Genomic DNA, 20,562 nt, shown 5'->3' on the forward strand with positions numbered 1-20,562 from the left:
CACCAGCGCTTGTCACAGAAAAGCCTCCACTGGCCACCCTAGGGCATCTTCCATGTGCCCTTAGTAGGCCCACAGTGTCCACTTGGACTGCATGCTTTATCCCATCCGGGCACCCTGACCACCACATGCATTGTCATGAGGGATGCTTGTGGTCCGTAGGAGGGACCCAGCAAATTGCTGAACCCCTTCTCTCTGAGCCTTCATTCCTTTTCCTTCCCAGCAGCTTAACTCTCGCTCCCCTCTGTCGCCTCCTTTTTCCTCTGAACATTAGCCAATGGGATCCCAGGGAGCACAGCTCAGGGCCGTTGTTAATGGTGGGCCACCTCTTCCTCCCGCCGTTGGGTTCTTGGTCTGTGGTGGTGCGGAGCCGCAGTGCATAGTGGTCAGCAGTCCGGGGTTGGAGAGCCGTGTCCGCATCTCAGCCTGGCTGCTCTTGGGAGTGCCGCCGTTCCTCAGAAAGTTGGCCCCAGTATCACCTCTGCCCCTGGCAGGCCTTTGGCTATAACTTCTCTTCAAGGAGAGCCCCCCAGTGGGCCAGAATGTGGGCCTGAGGGGACTCCTCTGTTTGTCATGCACTGAACCCTCGCCTTCCGGTTCGCTACCCTCGCCTTCCGGTTCACTACCCTCACATCTGTCTGGGCTGGTCTGTGGGCTCTGCCCCTTCACCTTCTCTGTGTCCCTCAGGGTGAGAGCCGGGTGCTGGCAGCTTTGAGGTGGCGTGAAAGGCGTCTGCATCCCTTCACCCCCACTCATCCTGGGCACGGTGCCAGGCACATCTGCTGCCCCTCCATGCAGTCCACACCGCGGGAGCAAGGATAAGCAAGATGCTGTGACCACACACAAGAGGCAGTATACCCAGGCTCTGGGGCTCCGGAGGCATTAACTCCAGAGCTGTCGGAGCACGCTCTAGCCCTGGGAGATACAGAAGCACATGTCAGGCGTGGCCCAGGGCCCCAGCATATGTTTCTCAGGAGAACTGGGCCGGATGTCCGACTGTCTGGTATGGCTGCTAAGGGCTCTCTGGCCTATCACCGGGAAGGGTCCTTCCTGGCCTCCAACTCCTAGTATATGCTGTGCTGCTCCAGGAGACTGTACATCTCACCTCGCTTAGGGCCCAGCCAGGATCAGTGTGTGGCTTCTGGCTCAAGTGGGAGGAGAGGCCCCAGACCACCCCTCCCTTGCCTCCTGCCAGGCCTCCTCCCTCACCTGCCTCTCGTTCCCCGCAGAGTTCTTCCTCTCGCTTCTGGAGAAGATGCAGACTCAGGAGATCCTGAGGATGCTGCGGCTGCCCGAGCTGGGCGACTTGGGCCAGTTTTTCCGCAGCCTCTCGGCCACCACCCTCGTGAGTATGGGTGCGCTGGCTGCCATCCTCGCCTACTGGTTCACTCACCGACCGAAGGCCTTACAGCCACCGTGCAATCTCCTGATGCAGTCAGAGGAGGTGGAGGTGAGCAGTGTGTGAGCAGCTGGGCTGTGGGAAGAAGTGGGCAGGGGACAGGCGTCTTGAAGGTAGAACTCAAACTTGTGGCTTATTTGACTTCCGATGGCCCAGAGAATCTTGGTTTCTTTCCTGGGCAGCCAGCCAGGAAGCTCTGAAGTGGCCCTGGACAGGCTCTCCTACCAGATACTCCTTCTGCCTCTCCCAGTAGCTGAAACCCGGCCAGAGACTGACCTTGGCCCTTGCCCTGGCCCTCTGGTTTGCCTGCTTCTTGGGGAGGGGGCCTTGGCTTATGGTTGCCTCAGTAGGAGCCCTACGAATGTTCTTAAGGGGGTGCTGGGTAAATTTCCTCCCAGATTCTCCGTGTGCCCAATCCTGGTCTGGAGCTGGGACCCAGAGGGGCCCGACTGCAGGGCCCTGCCCTTCCAGAGCCCACAACTCACAGGCAGAGCCACTGAGGGAAGAAGGGACAGCGGCCCAGCCTGGACAAGGGGTTCCAGGCTCAGTCTAGAAGGACCTGTAAGATTTGTTTCTTAAGTTTATGGAATTTATTTTGCCTTTTTAAAAAACTTTGAAAGTAAAAGTGTTAGTCACTCAGTCGTATTTGACTCATTGCGACTCCGTGGACTGTAGCCCGCCAGGCTCCTCTGTCCATGGGATTCTCCAGGCAAGAACACTGGAGTGGGTTGCCAGGCCCTCCTCCAGAGGATCTTCTTTTAGTTATTTTGAATAGTTAGTGTATTCACACAGTTCAAAAGCAACCAAAGGACATAGACTGATAAGCTTCCACGTTTTCCCCCTTGCCTCCCAGTTCTCTTCCCCTGAGAATTGTGTTAGCTGTTGTCCACAAGCAAACGTGTAGACATCTGCCCATGTTTTAAAATGATAACACACCACATACACCATGCAGCACCTTGCTTTTGCTCTTGACGGTATATCTTGTAGGTACTGATCATAAGCATGACAGAGTTTTGCCTGGTGGGAGAGGGCACAGGCTGAGATGGGAGTGGGATCTTTAGAGCATTTTTCCAGAAAATGCTCTGGAAATGTGTGCAGAGGTGCAGGTGTGTGACAGCGACCTGGTGGCTTTGGGAAGTGGCGATTCATGTGGTGTGGCTGGGAGGTGGAGAAGGGCTGTGGGTATATAACTTTGTTGCCTGTGGTGACCAGCAGCTCTGGATTCACAGGCCAGCCATACCTCTTCCTAGCCTTATGGTCCTTGGCAGTTGTTTTTTTTTTTTTTTTTTAATAAACTCTCTGAGTCTCAGTTTCCTCGTGTGTCAAGTGGGCAATAAAAAGAGAACCTGCCTCCTAAAACTATGGTAAGGATTTGGTGAGATGATGCAGAGGAAGCACTAAGATGAATTAACTCACCAGGAAAGGCCAGCAAGGACAAAGCCCCATGAACTGGAGAGGGACTCAGAGTGGACAGCCTGGATCTGTTTGGGGTTTTAAGTAGCAGGAGAGACAGGGCCATTTTTGCTGTGACTTTGCAGGGACCATGTGTGGGGAGGCACCTGGGGCTTCTGGGCTAGAGGTGACAGTGATCTGTATGCAGTCAGGTTGAGGGCCAGAGAGTGAGTCCCTTGTGGGCCTGGCGGGGAGGACAGGACATGGGCACAGCTAAGGCCTGTCTTCCTGGGAGGGTGGTGCCCTCCCTTGCCTCACCGTCCGGGAGTGCAGGAATCTGGAGCGACTGTAGTGAAGGAGGCGAGGAGAGAGTGGTAGGAGGTGAGATGAAAGAGGTAAGAGAGATCCAGATCATAGAGGTAGCATTTACTCTGTGTGCTGCATGGTAGGAGACGATTCAGATCATGACTTACTGGCTTAAAATCCTTCCCAGCTCCCCATTGCCCTCCACCTAAAGCTCAAGCTCCTTGCCTTGATCTGCTGCCTCTCTGGACCCCTCCATTTACCACTTGGAGCGTCATGAGTTGCCTCCAGCCCCAGGTGCCCTCCTGCCCCAAGTATTTGCACTCGTTGCCACTGGTGAGACTGCCAGTCCTTGTTCCTCATTCTGCCCAGTAAACCCCTTCGTATCCTTTAAAACCCAGCTCAGCAGCCACGCTCTGACACACCAGCCCACGCGAGCCCTTTCTGTCCCTGGCACACAGTCTCTTGCTTGGGAGCCTGAGGAGAGGGGTGGCATGAGGAAGGGGAAGAGGCAGGAGAAGCCCAGCTCTTTTCCTAGCCCCAGCACACGTGGCGTTTGCTACCTTCCCACTCGATTCACCGAAGGTCCGGGCTGGTCCCTTCACAGCCTTCTAGGCTTCTTTTCCTGGGAAAGTACCTTCAGCGGGTTCTCAAATTAATCACACTGTTATGTGAGTGATGGATGGCAGCCATGATTCTTAACCTTCATGCATAGCAGCAACACCTTGGTGGGTTGATCCTGATGCTTGACTGCAGCCAGCACCCACCACTGTTGCATGAGTGAACCATGGGTGTGTCTGCACAGTAACTAAAGATCATGGGCAGTTGGTGTATGCTGACCCGCTGTGTGTGCATGTGTAGGAGACCGCTATACTGGACCCATGGGCGTGAGCCGCCTGTTTGAGTGTGGATGTGTACAGGTCCAGTGTGCACAAGCCACGTGCCCATGAACGTGTGTAGAGGTTGTCTGTGTCCAGCCCAGGTGTGTGTAGGCCATGTGTGTGAGTGTGCTGAGAGTGTGTCCCAGTTCCAGCCACGTGGCCCAGGTGTGCATCCACACTCTGCAGGGCCCGGTGCCCTTTCCTGACGCCCCCGCCTGCCTCAGCCAGGCTCTCTGTTCTGTGCTTGGCTTGTAGGACAGTGGTGGGGCCCGTCGGTCCGTAATAGGGGACAGCCCGCAGCTGCTCAGCCACTACTATGATGACGCCAGGACCATGTACGAGGTGTTCCGCCGTGGGCTTAGGATCTCAGGTGAGAGGGGCCATGGGGGTATGGAAGGGTCCCGGCAGGGGTTGAAAAGGTGCAAGGGTGGGAGTGAGTAGGCATATTTCCAGGGGTATGGCGGGTGAGTCATGCCCAGGGTCAGAGGAGAGAAGCCATTTTAGCCTTCCTGCCACTCGGTCACACAAGTAACTGCTAATGCGGCCAGCAGCTGACCTCAGCTTTTGTCCAGTCCTGGAACCGCTGACCTTAAGCTATCTCTTAGCACATACTCCCTATCTCCCATTGGCAGCCCCTGGTAAGCCTTGAACTACCAGGCTACTGGCTGGCATGGTTCCGATCCCAACTTCCAGGATGTCTGGGTGAAGGGAGTTGTCACAGAGAGGCAAAGCGCCACCTCTGCCCAGTGGCTCCCGGGTCTCTCTGACCTCCTGGGGCTGCATCACACAAGTCATGAGGGGACTAACTGGCACTGTGTCATCTCCCATTCCTGGGCCTCCCTGATCTCCCTGGGGAGATGCCATGCCTGTGTACTTTAGGCCTTCTTGCACTTCAGGAGGTTTAGACAGGCAGGTGGGGAACAGTTCACTTGGCCCATGGACGCCTCCCGGGGCGGGAGGTTCATCCAGGTGTCTGCTGAGCGGGTGCAGCTGGCATTGCCACCCTGCGCTCCTCCCTGCACAAGGTCTGCTTATCTCTCTGCAGGGAATGGACCCTGTCTTGGCTTCAGGAATCCTAAGCAGCCTTATCAGTGGCTGTCCTACCAGGAGGTGAGTAACAGAAGACAGCCCCCACCCTGTCTACCCACACAGACCTGGCGCTTGGAGCGAGGTGGGAGGGTGGGTTGGGGCTGGAGGGTCTCGGTTTCTTTTTCCTTGCCTGGCCTGTCTGTCAAACTCCTGACAGCAGCCTTGCAAGACTTCCAACACACCTGGGTAGGGAGTTGGGGAGCTCCCTCAGACTGTAGAAATCTCACCTGCACCTCTCCCTTCCCTGCTGAAGAACCCTTGCTTTCCCATCACCGCTCTGTTGTCTGTGTGCAGGTGGCTGACAGGGCTGAATTTCTAGGGTCTGGACTTCTCCAGCACAATTGTAAACCATGTACTGATCAGTTTATCGGCGTTTTTGCACAAAATCGACCAGAGGTGAGCATCAGCCTTAACTGGTTTTAGAGGCATCAGTGGAATACAGGATTGGGTACCATAGAACAGCCCAGCTCCCACTGTCTGAAGGGTCTGGGACAAGAGGAAAAATGGAGATCCTTCATCCATGCCATCTTTCACTCCCTTGGCCATTGCCCCTAATCAAGGGTGGACATTTCAGCCAAGCTCCATGCGCACCCCACCCAGCTGCACAAACAGTGACTCCCTGAGCCATGGGAGAGGAAGGACCTGGGGAAGAAGCCCATACAAACCCCGGAGGTGGGCCTGGGGTAATTTGGAGTCCTGTGATTCCCTGGAGCAAGCGTGGACTAGAAGGCTGTGGGTGAGCAGGCACAGCCCATTAGCTACATGGGTCCCTCGCTTGTGCACAGGGCCAGAACAGAGCACTCTTGTCACAGGGCCCCAGGCAAGCACCCTGGTTGCCTGGGCCTAAGGGCAGTGCAGCCCTGCAGCTATCTGCTCTGTGCTCCCCCGCCCCCCACCCTGATTCTCTCCACAGTGGATCATCGCAGAGCTTGCCTGTTACACATACTCTATGGTGGTGGTCCCTCTATATGACACCCTGGGCCCTGGGGCAGTCCGCTACATCATCAACACAGGTGAGCCCAGCTGCCCCCTCCTGTCCCTGGTGGCCAGCCCCACTTCCCCTTCCCAGCCTTCAGCTTATGCTGATTGTCTGACACTAGTAAACACTTTGCTCCATTCTCAGAGAACACTGGGGGCTTCCATTTTGGCCCTTGAATTGGCTTACTGAGTCCCCAGTTGGACTTTACCTAAAGGCTCCTTCCACACGGTAGGGCTGCCAAGAAGGAGCTTCCGCACCAGCCCCCCACATAGGCTGCCAACCATCTGAGTTCACTTTAGCTTAGGGCAGGTGTTGGGGGTGTGATCAGTATCTTAGACCAGGTGGCTGAACATGGAGAAAAAGGAATGTTTGGAATCTACCCCAGGGAATCTCTTGAGGGCAGATTCCAAGCATTCCTAAGAGATTTCCTGGTTTTCTGCCCTTGGCTGCATCCGGGCTCTGGGCAGTTTTCCTCTGGACACCTGTCCTATGTGACCTGTCATATGTGTTCATTTACACACAAGCTTGTCTTGTGGCAAACACAGTCCATGCTTCTACGACCTGGCCTGTGCTGCCCGCGGTCACAGCCTCTGCCCACACAGCCTGACTCTCCCTGACAACCCCTACAGCTGACATCAGCACCGTGATCGTGGATAAACCTCAGAAAGCTGTGGTTCTCCTGGAGCACGTGGAGAGGAAGGAGACGCCAGGGCTCAAGCTGATCATCCTCATGGAGCCATTCGAGGAGGCCCTGAAAGACAGAGGGCAGGAGTGCGGGGTGGTCATTAAGTCCATGCAGGATGTGGAGGTGAGGTTTTGCTTCTGGGCTGTTTCCTGGGCCACAGCTGGTTGGCCCCTGAGCTAGAGCTGCTAGTTATCTGCCCATCTTACGACCCTGGGATGGATGTCTGAGGCCATCAGGGTATTTCATGTGCCAGGGTTCAAACGGGAGGCTTCACAGGGGCTGGTGGTGGGTAGTAGAGTTGGTCCCCACAGGCATCCTCTTTGATACGGGCTCAGCTGGTTGGCACAGCTAATGACCCAGGCACCAGTAGGTGATGGTAGTGCCAGCTTGCCCCAGAGCTACTCCCACAGCCTCTGGAGTCTCCTCATTTCTGAGGAGAAATAGTGCTCACGGCTAGCCTGTCTGAGTCGGAGGACTGTAGTAAACTGGAGTCCTGAAGAGGTTCTTGTAGATGTCTCCCAGGCCACCAGCAGCCAGCAGAGCTGGTTTCCTTTGCATGGCCTCCCCAGAGACATTGGGCTGGTGGCAGCCTGTGACCTGCCGGAGTGACACAGGGCATCCTCCAGGGCCTCGGGCCTTACTCAGTAGCAGCTGACAGCCACTGTGTCCTAGGCCTGTGGGCCTTCCAGTTCTCTGCCTGTTTCCCTGTGTGCTCTTGAATGCCTGTGCCCTGCCATGGTTCTAGGGGCCACACCTAAGCTGGCAGCCCCAATCTGCCCCTCCAGCCCTGACCACTTAGCACGAGGCCCAGGCCACCTAGCCACTCCATCTTGATGTACCATGGGCCCCTCAGGCCATCTCCCCATTGCGCATGTATACAGTGCTTTAGCCTCTTCCTAGGCTGCAGACCCCTATCTGTGATGTGAGGTGGCCAGTGCCTGGGCGTGTATCTTTGTATTCCGTAGATTGGGAATCTTGGACTCTGGGTTTGGTGCAGGGTCGAGACATACTGTGTTTATTTATCTTTTTTTGATTAGAACTTTTGAGTATTTAAAACCAATGTTTTCCTCTTTCAGGACTGTGGCCAGCAGAATCACTGCGATCCTGTGGTAAGCTCATTTTCCCGCAGGTCTTGATTGAGTAAAATGGTGCCCAGGGCACATCCTTACAGACCTTCCTCAGCACGTACAAGGCTTGGTAGAGAGGCCAGAGTAGCACCCCTGTGTTAATAAGCAACTGAGGAAATGTCCCCTTGGGTGCTGAGGACTTCTGTGAGTGAGGGTCCAGAGAGGGACCTGGAACAGGGGTCAGATGTTCCGGAGGGACGAAAAAGGGCAGCCAATCCCTTGGGTCTCCAGTAACTTTTTCTTTGGGAGACCTGATGTTTTCCCTTTCAATGTAGTGAACTCTCCGGAGGATCACTACCCTCTGGGAGGGGCCACTTGCGGACTTTGAGCTTTCTAACCAGGCCTCTTACCTCCAGCCCCCTCTGCAGCTCAGCTCTTCCCACTCACTTCACCACCCTGCAAGCCTTCTCATGCACAGACAGCAGCAGGTTACATCCCTCTTCCCAGGGCCCTTACCTTCCCAGTAGCCCCTGATGTGTTCCTACCTCCACACACTGTGCCACCCTCCACCCCCACCCCCAGCCTTAGAGAACTCCTTTCTGACCCAGCAGCATACCCTGTCTCTCGCACCTCTGTCTGTGCCCAGGCTGGTTTCCTCTCCCAGAATGCCCACTCTCACATCTCTGGAGAGATGTAGCTTGTCCTTCAGTCTCAACTCCTGTCACCTCTTCTGGGAGTGGTCATGGTGGGCTCCTCCTGGTGACCCTAGGACTACATGCACAGGGCAAGGGCCAGATGCAGAGCAATCTTACTGACACAGCGGGCAGCTCAGTTCTGGGCTCCATGTTCTGTTCCCAAGCCTAAACCCAGACATTTGGGGGAAAAGTGGGAAGAAAGGAGGAAATGGGTCACCTTGCCTAGAAAGGTGAGATCTTTGACGAAGGCCTGTGTGTGGCCACTGCAGCGCAATCCCATTAGAATTCAACTCGGGCACAAGTGGGGGAGGTGGCAGGAGCAAGTGTGAGGTGGGTGAGACAGATCTGTGTCCTTGCCTGGTTAGGTGTCCTTGGCTTTTCCTCCTCTTTCCTGGGGACTTGCCTGCTCACCTTTCCTGCATCTGGCCCTTGCCCATGCAGGGCCACACACGTGTGCCAGCACGTGCCTGCACCTCACACCGTGCACACACACATGAGGTGGGGCAGGGCGTGCACAGAGGGGCTGGCCGGGGAAGGGGTCCAGGCTGGCCACCCCGGCTGGGTCTCTGACACACTCCTCTTCTCACCTCTGTAGCCCCCGAAACCCAGTGACCTCTCCATTGTGTGTTTCACGAGCGGCACGACAGGTAAGTGAGCTTCTAGCTCACCAGCCAAGGCCATCTCCTTCCCTGGCACCCGGGACAGGGTGACTGAGGGCTCTCTGGCACCCTCTGCCGGGCGGGCTGAGCCTGGCTCCAGACGCTGGCTCCTCCCTGCTGCTCCCAGCGGCCGACACAAGGCAGCGCGGGGCGGCTGGACAGTGTGGACTAGGAGGACTGGGTGGGGGCTACAAACTTCCCAGAGTGGGGACCAGAGGCGGTCTAGGCAGCGGGGTCATGCATGACTGAGGCAGGGCTCTCACCCCTCTGCTTCCTGCCGCTGCTTGGCCTTTGTGTCACAACTGGGGGAGGAGTGTGGAGTTTGGTGTTGGAGAGTGTGGTTTTGAGCCCCATCTCTACCACTTGCTGGCGGGGCACCTCTCTGCTACCACTGTCCCCAATTTCTCACCTGGGTGGTCAAAAGTGCCAAATAGGAGGTGGGAAAGATGTGTTAGAGGGCAGTGCAGATGATCTGTGGCTGGTGTGTTGACAGCAAAGGTGTCAGGAAGAGGAAATAACACACTGCATGCCTGGTGCTGGCAGAGGAGTATGTGCATCAGTGTTGGCGGGAACAGCCAAGGAAGGCTTCCTGGTGGAGGCAGGACACGCTTGAGGACCAGTTCCACAGGCATGGCATTTTGCAGTCTTCAGTGGCCTGTCCACCCTATCACTGTGCCCCTGAGACTTCAGCACAGTCTGCAAGGCAGGCGGGGTGGGGGCTGTCCAAGGGATACCAGCAGCCAGTGGATACAAAAGGCTTGTGCCCTCTTCTCCCTCCACCCCTGCCCAGTGCTTTTCTCACTGCTGCCTCTCTGCCTCACCTGATAACTCGGGAATGGGCAGGAAGTTTCTAGCCTCTTCCCCAGACCTAGGGCTGGCCCACTTTGTTGATATTTCTTGATGAGCAGTCAACTAGGGCTCCCCACGCCTTCTCCAGATGCAACCTCTAGGCATTTGGCAGATCCTTGACCAGTCCCATAGGCAGGACTATCCTTGTTGGTGGAGCATGATAAGTATGACTTTATTGAATCAAAATGGGTTTTGCCATTAACTCAGGTGGATTTGGGGATTTACCCCATGGCTCAGCGGTAAAGTATCCACCTGCAATGCAGGAGACCCGGCTTCAATCCCTGGGTTGGGAAGATCCTCTGGAGGAGGGCACGGCAACCCACTCCAGTATTCTTTACTGGAGAATCCCCTGGACAGAGGAGCCTGGTGGGCTACAGTCCATAGGGTCGCAAAGAGTCAGATGTGACTGAAATGACATAGCACACACGCACGCAAGTGGGTGTGAGAATTTCCACCTTACTGCTAAACTCTGTCAGAAGAGAAATAACAGCCTCTGCTCCCCAGGAACTGACATCCAGAGCCAACCCAGAATTTTAAAATATGCCCTTCAGATTTATGTTGCTTTTTATTGAAGAGTTTCACAGTGTGAAATTTTGATAACCTGTCCCTCCACACCGGATTTGGGAGCAGGTCACTACTCTGGCCTTTAACTTTGGATCCTTGCTGTTCAAGAGTGTCCTTGGACTTCGAAGCACAGAATCACTTAGTCACAACTATGTGACTAAGTCACTTAGTCACAAAAATGAGTCACTTAGTCACAACTGCTGCCCCCTTGTCTCTGGAAAAGAAGAGAGACATGTTTCATGATGCAGAAACATGCTGTTGCCTAGCTGTGGAGGACAGGCCTGGTGTCCAGGGCTTTTACAGACCATGGAATCGCAACTGGAAGCTGAGCCATCCTGCCCAAGCTCTACATGGAGGAAACAGAGTACATGGAGCCTAGAAAACAGGTCTTGATTTGGTGTCCAAAGCTCCCACTCCAGAGTTGCGGTGGGTGCCAAGGGTGGAGCTGGGGGAGGGAGCAGGCCCCTTACCTGGTGTCCCCCGACCTGGTCGCACACTTGGACTTCTGTGGCATCAGCCTGAGCCTGTCCTGGGTCTCTGACAGCTGTCCTCCTGTCCAGCACACCACAGCTGAGGAGACAGCTTCCCTTCCATGATAAGCATCCTGGCCTTGGCTTTGTCAAGAACCATGTTGTTCTTTCAGTGAGGAAAGATGGAAAATACTGCCTGAACCTGACATTTGAAATCATGATTCTGGTGGAATCATTCTGGGAAGATTTTTCTCTTGGTGTGTGATGGAAACATCTATGGAGATTCCCAGAATAAGCCAGTGCTTTGGAGCCACTAGTCAGGCCAAGAAGGCCCTGGAGGAGATTAAAGCTTGAGGTTTGTCTGCACTCAGGGAGGGCTAATGGGTGGGCATGTGGTTGGTTGTTCATTTCAGAATAAGTATTAGCTGGATGAAATCGAACTGCTTTTCCCAAATGAAAGATACTCTTTTATACTCTGGGGGTATAACGTAGCCTAATCTGGGGACTTGGGCCCCATGAATGATAGTGCAGATGTTTCCTTATGGGTTCATGTACACTGTCTTCCCAGAGAAGAAAATACAGTGATCTTTTAAAACATGTCCTTGTTAGTCTGTGGGGTTTTAGCAGTCCTTTTCTGATGTATATGGATTCATTCATTCAGCTCAGTTACCACTTTACATCAGACCTAGTGTTAGAGGCCAAGGACACAGGGATGGAGAAGACACGGCCCTGCCCTCATGAGCTCACGGCTCATGTCCTGAGGCTGTTCTCTGCCTTGAGGGCCTGCATCCCAGGGTGCGTGGAATGCTAGGCCACCCAGAGGTCAGCACAGCAGGATGGAAACAACTCCAGGTCTAAGCAGAGTCTTGAAGGACTGGTGGCTGGAGGAGAAGAGGGGAATGGACATTCTCAGCAGAGGAAACAGCATGTGCAGAGAGGACCAGCAGCAAGAAAGAAAATGTTTCTGTGAGGAAGAGTCGACTGAGAAAAAGAGGGGTCTGGTTGCAGGGGCGGGGACCCCCGACAGGAGAGGAGTGATGGGGGTCACAGTTCCAAATCAAAGCTGTGCAGAAGCAGCCCGAGAGGCCAGAGGAGGATAGAAGCTGTCAGCATTGCCGGGTGGCTGAGCTGTGCCCATGCGATGCTGCCGCAAGAATACGGTGCTCGTGTGGTGGGGGCAGCGCTGGGCGCAGAAGCTGACGGTGATGGACTGAGGAGTGGGTGGGAGAGGAGGATGTCAGTTCAGCAAGTGTGGACAATTCTTTCAAGAGCTGTGGCTGTGCCACCAAAAGGCATGCTCCATAATGTTCCCAGCAATGCAACTTGAGACCTTGAAATCTGGAAACAATTTAAAATGCCTGTCAGCAACAGAATGGTGTATCTACACATAGGAAGTCATAACTCAAGTTAAAGAAAAGAAAAAGACACAAAATAGTGTATGATTTCTTTTATATTAAATGACAAAGCACGGTAAAGTATTCTTTGGTTTCAGAAGTCAAGGATTGTGGTTGCCTTCTGGGATTCTGCTGCTGTGGAAAGCTGGTGATGTTCTGTTTCTTGATCTGGGTACTAGTTGGCTGGATAACTTGTACCCAGATAACTAGTACCTGGATAATTTTTTTCACTTTGAAAAAGATCTACTGAACTATGTATGTATTTGGGCACTTTACCATATGTATGTTATACTGGAACAGAGAGTTTATTTAAAAAAAAAAAAAAAGATCAGCTGTGAAGGGATGACAGAGAACAGAGTGGCAGCTGGTGGAAGCCGTGGGCTTGAGGGAAGGTAGAGTTTTTGTTGTTTTCCCGGAAATACCTGAAAGTGTTTTGAATAGTTGGGAGAGAGCCAGCGGAGACAAAAGGGAGGTCAGCTCCGTGGAGCAAGCCCCCAAAGCTCTGCTTTGGGTCAGGGGAGAGAGCCGGCTTCTAAGTCCTGTAGAGGGATACCTACCTGGGGGGACGAAAGGAGAAAGAAAGGCTTCTGGGAGGCCCTCCTCCGTGGAGGAGTCAGGGTCCTGCCTGAGGGTGAGATGTGTCGTGAGTGGACCAGAGTCTAAGGTGGCGCCGTGTGAGTTTCTGTGAGGAACACACCTCTCTTGGGCTGGAGACCGTGAGCCTCTGGGGTCACACCGTGGGGGGAGTGGAAGCTGTGGGCAGCTGGATTGACCTGGTGGGGTTACCTGAGTGGGGCCCTCCAGGGGACACCTGGGGACGGAAGGACTTGGCGGGAGAGTGGCTGGAGTGAGGGACCCTGGAGTCCAGCTTGGGAGGGAGGGGAGGCTGGGGAGCACTGTGTGTCTGGAGTCACAGGAAAGGGTCTCAGCATGCCAGGTTAGCTCTCAGTGGTGGCAGCCGGGCTGGGAGGCTGAGGAGGTGGAGGCCTCTATTCCAGCTGAGGATGCCCAGGGAAGCCTGTCATTTAGCCTGGTGTATTACGTGCCCATCGGCCCTACAGCTGTGCCTGCTCAGGGGTGGGCTCTCTGGGCAAAGACTCACCTTGACTTATGCTTTTTGCACCATCCCATTCACAATTTGTGTGACCACAGGCCCAAGATTACCTCATGGCACTTGTGCTTTAGGGGAGTCTCTTAAGCTCTGTTAAGCCTCAGTTTCCTTGTGTAGGAAATGAATACATCTGATACCTTTAGCATAGACTTGTTCCAAGAAATAACTGAGCTACCATTTATGAAATGCCTAGCACAATGCCCACATTGGTGCTCAGTAATTGGCCTGCTGTTAACAGTTATTATTTGTATTCCTGCTAGTCCTCGAGTCTGATGTTTTAAAAAAATCGGTGGCTATGGGCTTGATGAAAGTAAGACTCAATTCTTAAAAAGATTTGGAAACCTTTAGCAGGGAGATGAACACTCTTATCTGCATTTTACAACTTCTAAAGCACTTCTGTCACTGGTATCTTTCGTAACCCACCTTTGTGAGAAAGCAGAAAAAAAAGAGCCAGAGGACCTCCCAGTCCTTCTCCCATCCATTCCTAGAGGAGAGACCGTGAGCTCAGCTTCACCCCACAGCTGCCCCATCTCAGGACCAACATCCATCCAGGGCAGATCTTCACCCAGTGAAATGCCCTTCTGCTCACCAGCCATGAGTGGCCCACCCAGGAGCACTGGCTAAAGCCAAAATGCTGTTTGCAGAATCTGAAACTCAGAGAGTTTTCTTCCTTCAGCAGCTAGAGAGAAAATGAAGTGCAAGGATGGTGAGTTTATAAGTAGAAGGTGGGAAATGGGCCACAGGTCTCATTCTGCCAAGATGTGAGGGCCTGGGTAGCCCCCGTTGTCACTGATGTTGCACCAGGAAAGGAGAGAACCAGAGGGCGTGATTTTGCAACTTTGATTGCACATAGGTCTAGCTGGGAATGCTTAGCCTGTTCCTCCATGTGAGCAAGTTGGAAACATTTCCATATCACGTTTAAAACAAACGCTACCGGGGGTGTGTCCTTGTCCTGAATCAGAGAAGCAAGCAGAGCCTTTTCAAAGGCTCACCTCTCACCTCCCAACTCAGACCTTGGAGTCTTCTCCCAGGATTTGTTGTCAGTGTTCACCTCTCCTTTATCCTCTGGGGCCACATCTAGAAAGGACTTGAGGAAATAATTGGAGCATTTCTTGGAATATTTAAAAGTTCTGCAACTCACTGGAAGTTTGTAAAATTTCATTTGTATCTACAAGAAAACAATTGTTTCTTAAAGCTGTAAGCTTTTATTATCATGTTGAAGAGGAAAAGGGCATGTCCAACTAAGCAGAATTGAATAACTGCTACCATTGTGTGTATTCTGGCCTGCAGTGAATGGAGGCTTTAGATGTTTTTCATCAATGAAGACAAATTTCTCTTGAAATTCTCAAACTCTCCACTGAGGTTATATTAGATGTGAGCAAGTTACCCAGTCTAGGAGGTCTAAAGCTGTGTAGCATAGTACCATGTTTTGTGACAATTCTGATTTCATACTTGGTATTTTGGGGGTGTTCCTTAGAAAAAATCCAGAATTTGGGAATCCACAGGTGAAAACTTCTAGATGATATTCTCAGAATAGTTTGTGGGTTCAGGGACTCTTCTGGGACCTGTATATAGGAGACAATTCAGGGAAATTTCTCAATAAGGGCCTGGGTTTGAGGAAAGATGCTGGGATGAAAGAAAGAGAAGCAGTAAAACAAAGTGCATGGATCTTATTTTCAAAAGGAGGGTATTTTAACAGCTACCTATTAGAAGCTATTTTTTTTTCAATCCTGTAACTTTCTATGTCCCCAAAATCACCTCTGTGATTTGCAAGATGGATGTAGGTGCCCGATCACATGTTAAAACACACCACATCTTGGTCAGACAGAGGTGATGCCATTATTGACAAACTGGTCACCAATAGGGTGAGCCTCACAGAGTCTAATTATGAGAGCAACTTTATTTTTGTCTCTATCTGTTCTTTTACAATTGCTTGGTGGGGATAGCTCTTTGTCTGCCCCTGGATAAAACTTAGGCATCCATGCCTTTTCTGGTCCCTCTCAGGTCAGTCCCTTGGGCATTGTAAGTCACAAACTCAATCTTAGTTCAGAATTACAAGTGTCGGTCCAAAATATGAATGTGTCTGTTGGGGTCCTTTAATGGACCTCCCAGGTCCCCTCTTTGGAGTTTCTTGGAATAGGTTTTCCTTCAGTATCAAATTTAAATTTACTGTCTTTGGCCCAGTGCATTCCTCTGTGGCAGCAAGGGCAAATTTTTGGAGGCTTTTTATTAGCCTTCTTAGGGCAGTCCTTTTTAAACGGTTTTTATCTCCACATGTAAAGCATCCTTCATTTCTCTTTTTAAAGGTTGTAGCATTGTTTCAGCTAGTATTTGCATCTTTTAAGTTTTTGATCCTAGATTGTGACAAGCCTTTATATAATCAATAATAATCCTAGTCTGACAAATTGCAGCTATAGCTCTTTGACATTTCTGATATGCATTCTCATAAGCAAGTAATTTCTCTAGCTTTTTTTTGGTTTCTTCTCCGATTACAGTATGGGAAATAGCAGCTTCTAGTCTAGCTTAAAAATTAATGTAACTTTTCATTAGGTTCCAACAAAGAGACTTTTGGAGTTGCGACTGTTGGCAGAGGAGAAGCATTTGGAGCAGCCAGGGCAGGGCTAGCAAGAAAATTTTGAGATATTTTGTAATGTTTTAATTGAGCCTTTTGTAAAGTTTAATCATTTAATTTATATGTTTATAATAAGTGTTTTGTCTGTTGCTGAATATTGAAGGGCTAGAATATACCTTTAAATGGCAGAATTACAGCCTTAATAAGAGCGCATAGGGGCTAGAGATCAATTGGAATAGTTTTTCCTTGTTTGGCTGCTCATTTAACATTTTCTTTGACCCGGACCCATATTTATAAGTCAAAACTGCATTTATGAGGAAACTAAGGATTATGTTCAACTACTGTTTGAAGGCAAGCCTCTATTCATTGGCGTGAAACCAGAAGTCCCTGAAAAGTCCCTGAAATGTAAAGAAGTGGTGAGAAAAATAATGGGGCTGGCCAGCCTTTTAACCCAAGCCTTAGTATTTACAGACCTCAATATGTCCATGAGTCACTCCACCCGATATAGCACGTATACCAGTGTCCCTGTTCTTTGGCCACATTTACTGGGGTCCTTTAATGGACCGGAACCTTGATGGTACGGAGTTGGCGATCAGAAAGTAAAAGAGAGAGAGAGAGAGAAAAAGATCCGGGGACCTAAGGTCTAATGGAACAAAGGTGCTTTAATGATTTTTCTATGAGTATATACCGGCTGCAGTACGAGAAACTTCTTTCGGGAATGACAGAATTCAGCAAACCAAACAAACTGCAACGGTTCCCAAGGAAACAAGGAGTAATGTTAGTCACAAGGTCAGGAGACAATCCATATCTCAAGAAAGGGGAAGGGGACTAAGCAGTTTTGTCTTAAAGAGAATGTTTACTAAAGGAGACCCAAGCCTGCCTCACACAACGACCTCAGTCCCTGGGAGCAGCGTGCTGTTCCGCTTGAAGAGGGACAAAGGACTCATGAGAGACAGCACGTAGGAATCCTCCCGTCAAACGTTCCCTGACAGTGTCCACTTCATTGAGACTTCCCTACCCAGGCCAGGGCTGGCTGCAGGCTGGGTGGGGAACGTATGAGATCACGCCTTCCTCTCTGGTGGTCCTCCCCCTCCTCCACTGGCTGATGAAGGTTTCTGCCCTCTCCCACCAGAGGGAAGTAGGGAGGGAGAATGACTTTGGACAGATGTTTACAATTGCGTCTGTTGTCTCATGGACACTTTTAGGAGGTCTGTGAAGCAGGCAGTGCCCTCCTTTGGTTGTCTGCTCCCGCTTCACATCCGCTTCTGTCTCTGGTGTATACTTTGCCGCTCCCTCTGATCTGAGGGTGGGTACTGGCCTTCAGGTAAGAGTCCTTTTTAAGACACCATTCCCATCTCCACCTGATGTTCCTTCTGTAGACTCTGTGTTCAGTTTCTGGGATTTATTATTTGATTTTCAGCCACAGCCTTCTTCACCTTTCTTATTGGGAACCCCGAGCTGTAGGGAATATGATTGTGCTTTTCAAATAGTCTCCTTAGGGCCTGAGTTAGCTTGGGTTTCAGATTGGAGTTGGGAGAGAGGACCCGTCATTCCTTCCCTTTTGATGAGCTGTAGGACTCAACAGCTCTCCGAAGAGATCCTCACAAATTCTCCCTCATTCATTTATATTCTCTCTCTCTCTTATTGAAGTGAAATTCGCATAACATAAAATTAACCTTTTTAAAGTGAACAGTTCAGTGGCATTTACTGCAATACTCTCTTAACCTCAACTCAGCCCTTTTACTACCTCTTTTCTGGGTGAGGGTTGCAAAGTTAACATTTTGGCTTATTTGGTATTTTGGGGGTAAATTCTGCATGTGGTCTGACCCATCACTTTTGGAGTTTAACAGATCATGTATCTCCTGCCTCAGTGGAAACTTGTAATTTAATATTTTTTGTACCTGGCTAGGTCCTCAGAACTTAGACAAAGCCCCATTTTACAGGTTAGGAAACTGAGAAGGGGAAAACAACCTGCTAGTGTTATGCTGGCAGTGAGAGGCAAGGCCAGGATTCGAGCCTGGTCAGGTCTGTCCAGGAGCACCAGCAGTGTGTGTCCACCCTGACAGGACGTGGTAACCAATGGCCTCCCTCCACAGCCTGCTGTGTCTTCTGTCCCCACCTGGCCTCTGGGCCGTCCTAGCAGCCCCGGGCTTCCTCAGGTGCAGCAGTGGAAGGTCGTGTCAAGACAGCCCAAGAACATCCATGTCCCGGCTCTGCCAGTGAGAAGGTGGGAGGGCTCTCCCAGCAGTCCGGGCCTCCAGCCTGGCCTGGACTGGGGCCTTTCCAGGTGTCAGTTACAGCGAGGAAGTCCTCTGCCAGCACAGTTGGCAGCTGGAGACTGGGACAGCACTGGCCTAGAGAGCAGCATGGATTACTGGGGATATGCCTAAGGAGACTGGGGGCCAAGAGCCTGTGCTCCCTGAGGAAGGCAGAAGGGAAGGCACAGGCCAGCCCGTCAGGCCTCGAGGCACCCCACCTCGAGGGGTGCAGCTGCATCACCTGCCTCCTGTGGGATCAAGCAGCTGGGAGCCTCAAGGTGGGTGAGCTTCAGGTGTCTGCAAAATGATGGTCCTTCACAGCATTCATCTGCGTGGGACTCTGATGGTGGCTGTGGACGAAGGCCAGAGGTTTGCATGGACAGCACTGGGTGTCTGGGGCTGACGACTCGGGCGCTCTTCTCGAGGAGTGGCCGATGAGCTTCCAACTAATTTTCCTTCTTGCTCTCTCCTTTCAGGGAACCCAAAAGGTGCGATGCTCACCCATGGGAACGTGGTGGCTGATTTCTCAGGCTTTCTGAAAGTGACAGAGGTGAATAAAGTAGATTTTCTAATGCAGGTTTACTCTCAAGGTCACTCTCAAGCCCTCAGAGGCTTTTTTTGTGCTTTCTTTTTTTTTCCCCTGATATAATCTAGGCTGCCTTTCCCAGGCAGGAGTTTCTGTTTTCATTAGAGCAATCCCACTTTCACAGATACTTTGAACCACAAACACTGAAATGATCCATACCTGGTAAATATTCAGTTGATTTCTGATAGTGCTGAGATCCCAGAAAGAAAAAACATGGAAAACTGTTTTCCATTTTTAACTTCAAAAATTGAGATACTTGTGGTTTAATGTATGCCTTTATCTAAAAAGTCATCCTTGGTAACTTCTTTTTCCAAGTAAGTCAGGGTTTAATTCAATCATTTTGTGTTTAAGGACTACTAGAGTCTGAGAAACAACGGCAACTGCTAATTTATAAGGCTGTACTAAAAAAGGTAAATCTAAAATCAAAAAAGCTTGATATCTTGGCCTGACAAAAGCATGTTAGCATTTTTAACCAGCTAAGAAGGAAGGACCTTTTACCACAAGTGGTGAGTATCTGAATGTCCTACAGTTTAAGGAGGAAGGGACATAACCTTTTCATATAAATTAAGCTTTTTCTCCACTGTAGAGAAAACCACCATCCATATTTATGCCAGATGGCATTATGGAGCATATGCCCAAATAGTAGGAAAGTTCCTACATCTTGGTGGGAAACTGAGAGATTGTTGGTAGCTGAGCCCAGGCCAGGAGCCACGAGCAAGTTTCCCAGGGCTTGTCCAGACTTGTCTGGAAGCCAGCTCAGGAGACTGAGGACCCCTGAAAAGGGGCAGAAAGCAGGGAAGTCAGCCCAGGAGAACTTGACCAGGGCAGCTCCTGTCCCTGAGGTCAGACCTGGCCCAGAGAGGGGGCTCCCGCTCTGGCACCCGCTGAGAGGCCCTGTTCTCAGGTGTGGCTTGTGAGGCCTGGCTCCACCCGCCGCACCTCTGCCCCCGGCCCTCGTAGGCACAGACCTAGGGTTCTCTGGGCCCCTTTCTCCAAGAAGGACTGGAAAGTGCCGCCGGGCTGAGACCCTCTGAAGCCCTACCCCGGTGGCCCAGGGATGCGGGTGAAGTGGGGCCAGAGGCAGACCCTGCAGCGGTGGGGAGGGGGAGGTGCGCTGAGGTGACAGGACGACTGTGTGTGAGCTGCAGGCCCTCCCGGAGGAGACTTCCCTGCGCCGCTGACTCTGCTGGTTTATGTGTGCCGCAATTGGCTCTTTGCTTCTGCAGATAACCTAGACCCACTGGCGCTTCGACCTAACACTCCGCTTCCTACGCTGCCCTTTCTCTCCCTTCTCTTTCTGCTCCTCTGTCTTCCTCTCTCTCCTCCCCCTTTTCACTTTTTCTCTCTCTGTCATCTCTCCTCTGTCTCTTCTCCCCACCTCCCCCTCCCAGCCCTCCCCCTCTTCCTTTTTGCCCCTCCAGGTCATTTTCTCTTTATTGTTTTATGACTCTCTCGTTGTCTTCCTGTCAGTGTTTCTTTCCTTTCTGTCTCCCATGCCCGGCACCTGCAGAAAGTGATCTTTCCGAGACAGGACGATGTGCTCATCTCCTTCCTGCCTCTGGCTCACATGTTTGAGAGAGTCATCCAGGTAAGACGCCCGCCTGACTGACCG

The 20,562-nt window shown here is 51.8% G+C and overlaps 1 protein-coding gene across 6 annotated transcripts in view; it reads left to right on the top strand.

Annotated features, from left to right (window-relative positions):
• ACSL6 (acyl-CoA synthetase long chain family member 6) overlaps window positions 1-20,562 on the top strand; it is a 64,268-nt gene that overhangs the window by 16,785 nt on the left and 26,921 nt on the right. For 2 of the 6 annotated variants that reach the window (XM_020906947.2, XM_020906943.2), the window contains 10 exons: window positions 1,227-1,447; window positions 4,228-4,342; window positions 5,018-5,082; window positions 5,356-5,457; window positions 5,975-6,074; window positions 6,670-6,848; window positions 7,802-7,834; window positions 9,083-9,134; window positions 18,841-18,914; window positions 20,461-20,538. In XM_020906947.2, coding sequence (XP_020762606.1) covers window positions 1,253-1,447; window positions 4,228-4,342; window positions 5,018-5,082; window positions 5,356-5,457; window positions 5,975-6,074; window positions 6,670-6,848; window positions 7,802-7,834; window positions 9,083-9,134; window positions 18,841-18,914; window positions 20,461-20,538 — 993 coding nt within the window. In that variant the 5' untranslated portion in view covers window positions 1,227-1,252. The remainder of the gene's footprint in view (window positions 1-1,226; window positions 1,448-4,227; window positions 4,343-5,017; window positions 5,083-5,355; window positions 5,458-5,974; window positions 6,075-6,669; window positions 6,849-7,801; window positions 7,835-9,082; window positions 9,135-18,840; window positions 18,915-20,460; window positions 20,539-20,562) is intronic. The other 4 variants (XM_020906944.2, XM_070465059.1, XM_020906946.2 and 1 more) reach the window with 3 other exon arrangements.

The sequence above is a fragment of the Odocoileus virginianus genome, chromosome 3 (assembly GCF_023699985.2).
Source record: "Odocoileus virginianus isolate 20LAN1187 ecotype Illinois chromosome 3, Ovbor_1.2, whole genome shotgun sequence".
Classification (NCBI taxonomy): Eukaryota; Metazoa; Chordata; class Mammalia; order Artiodactyla; family Cervidae; genus Odocoileus; species Odocoileus virginianus.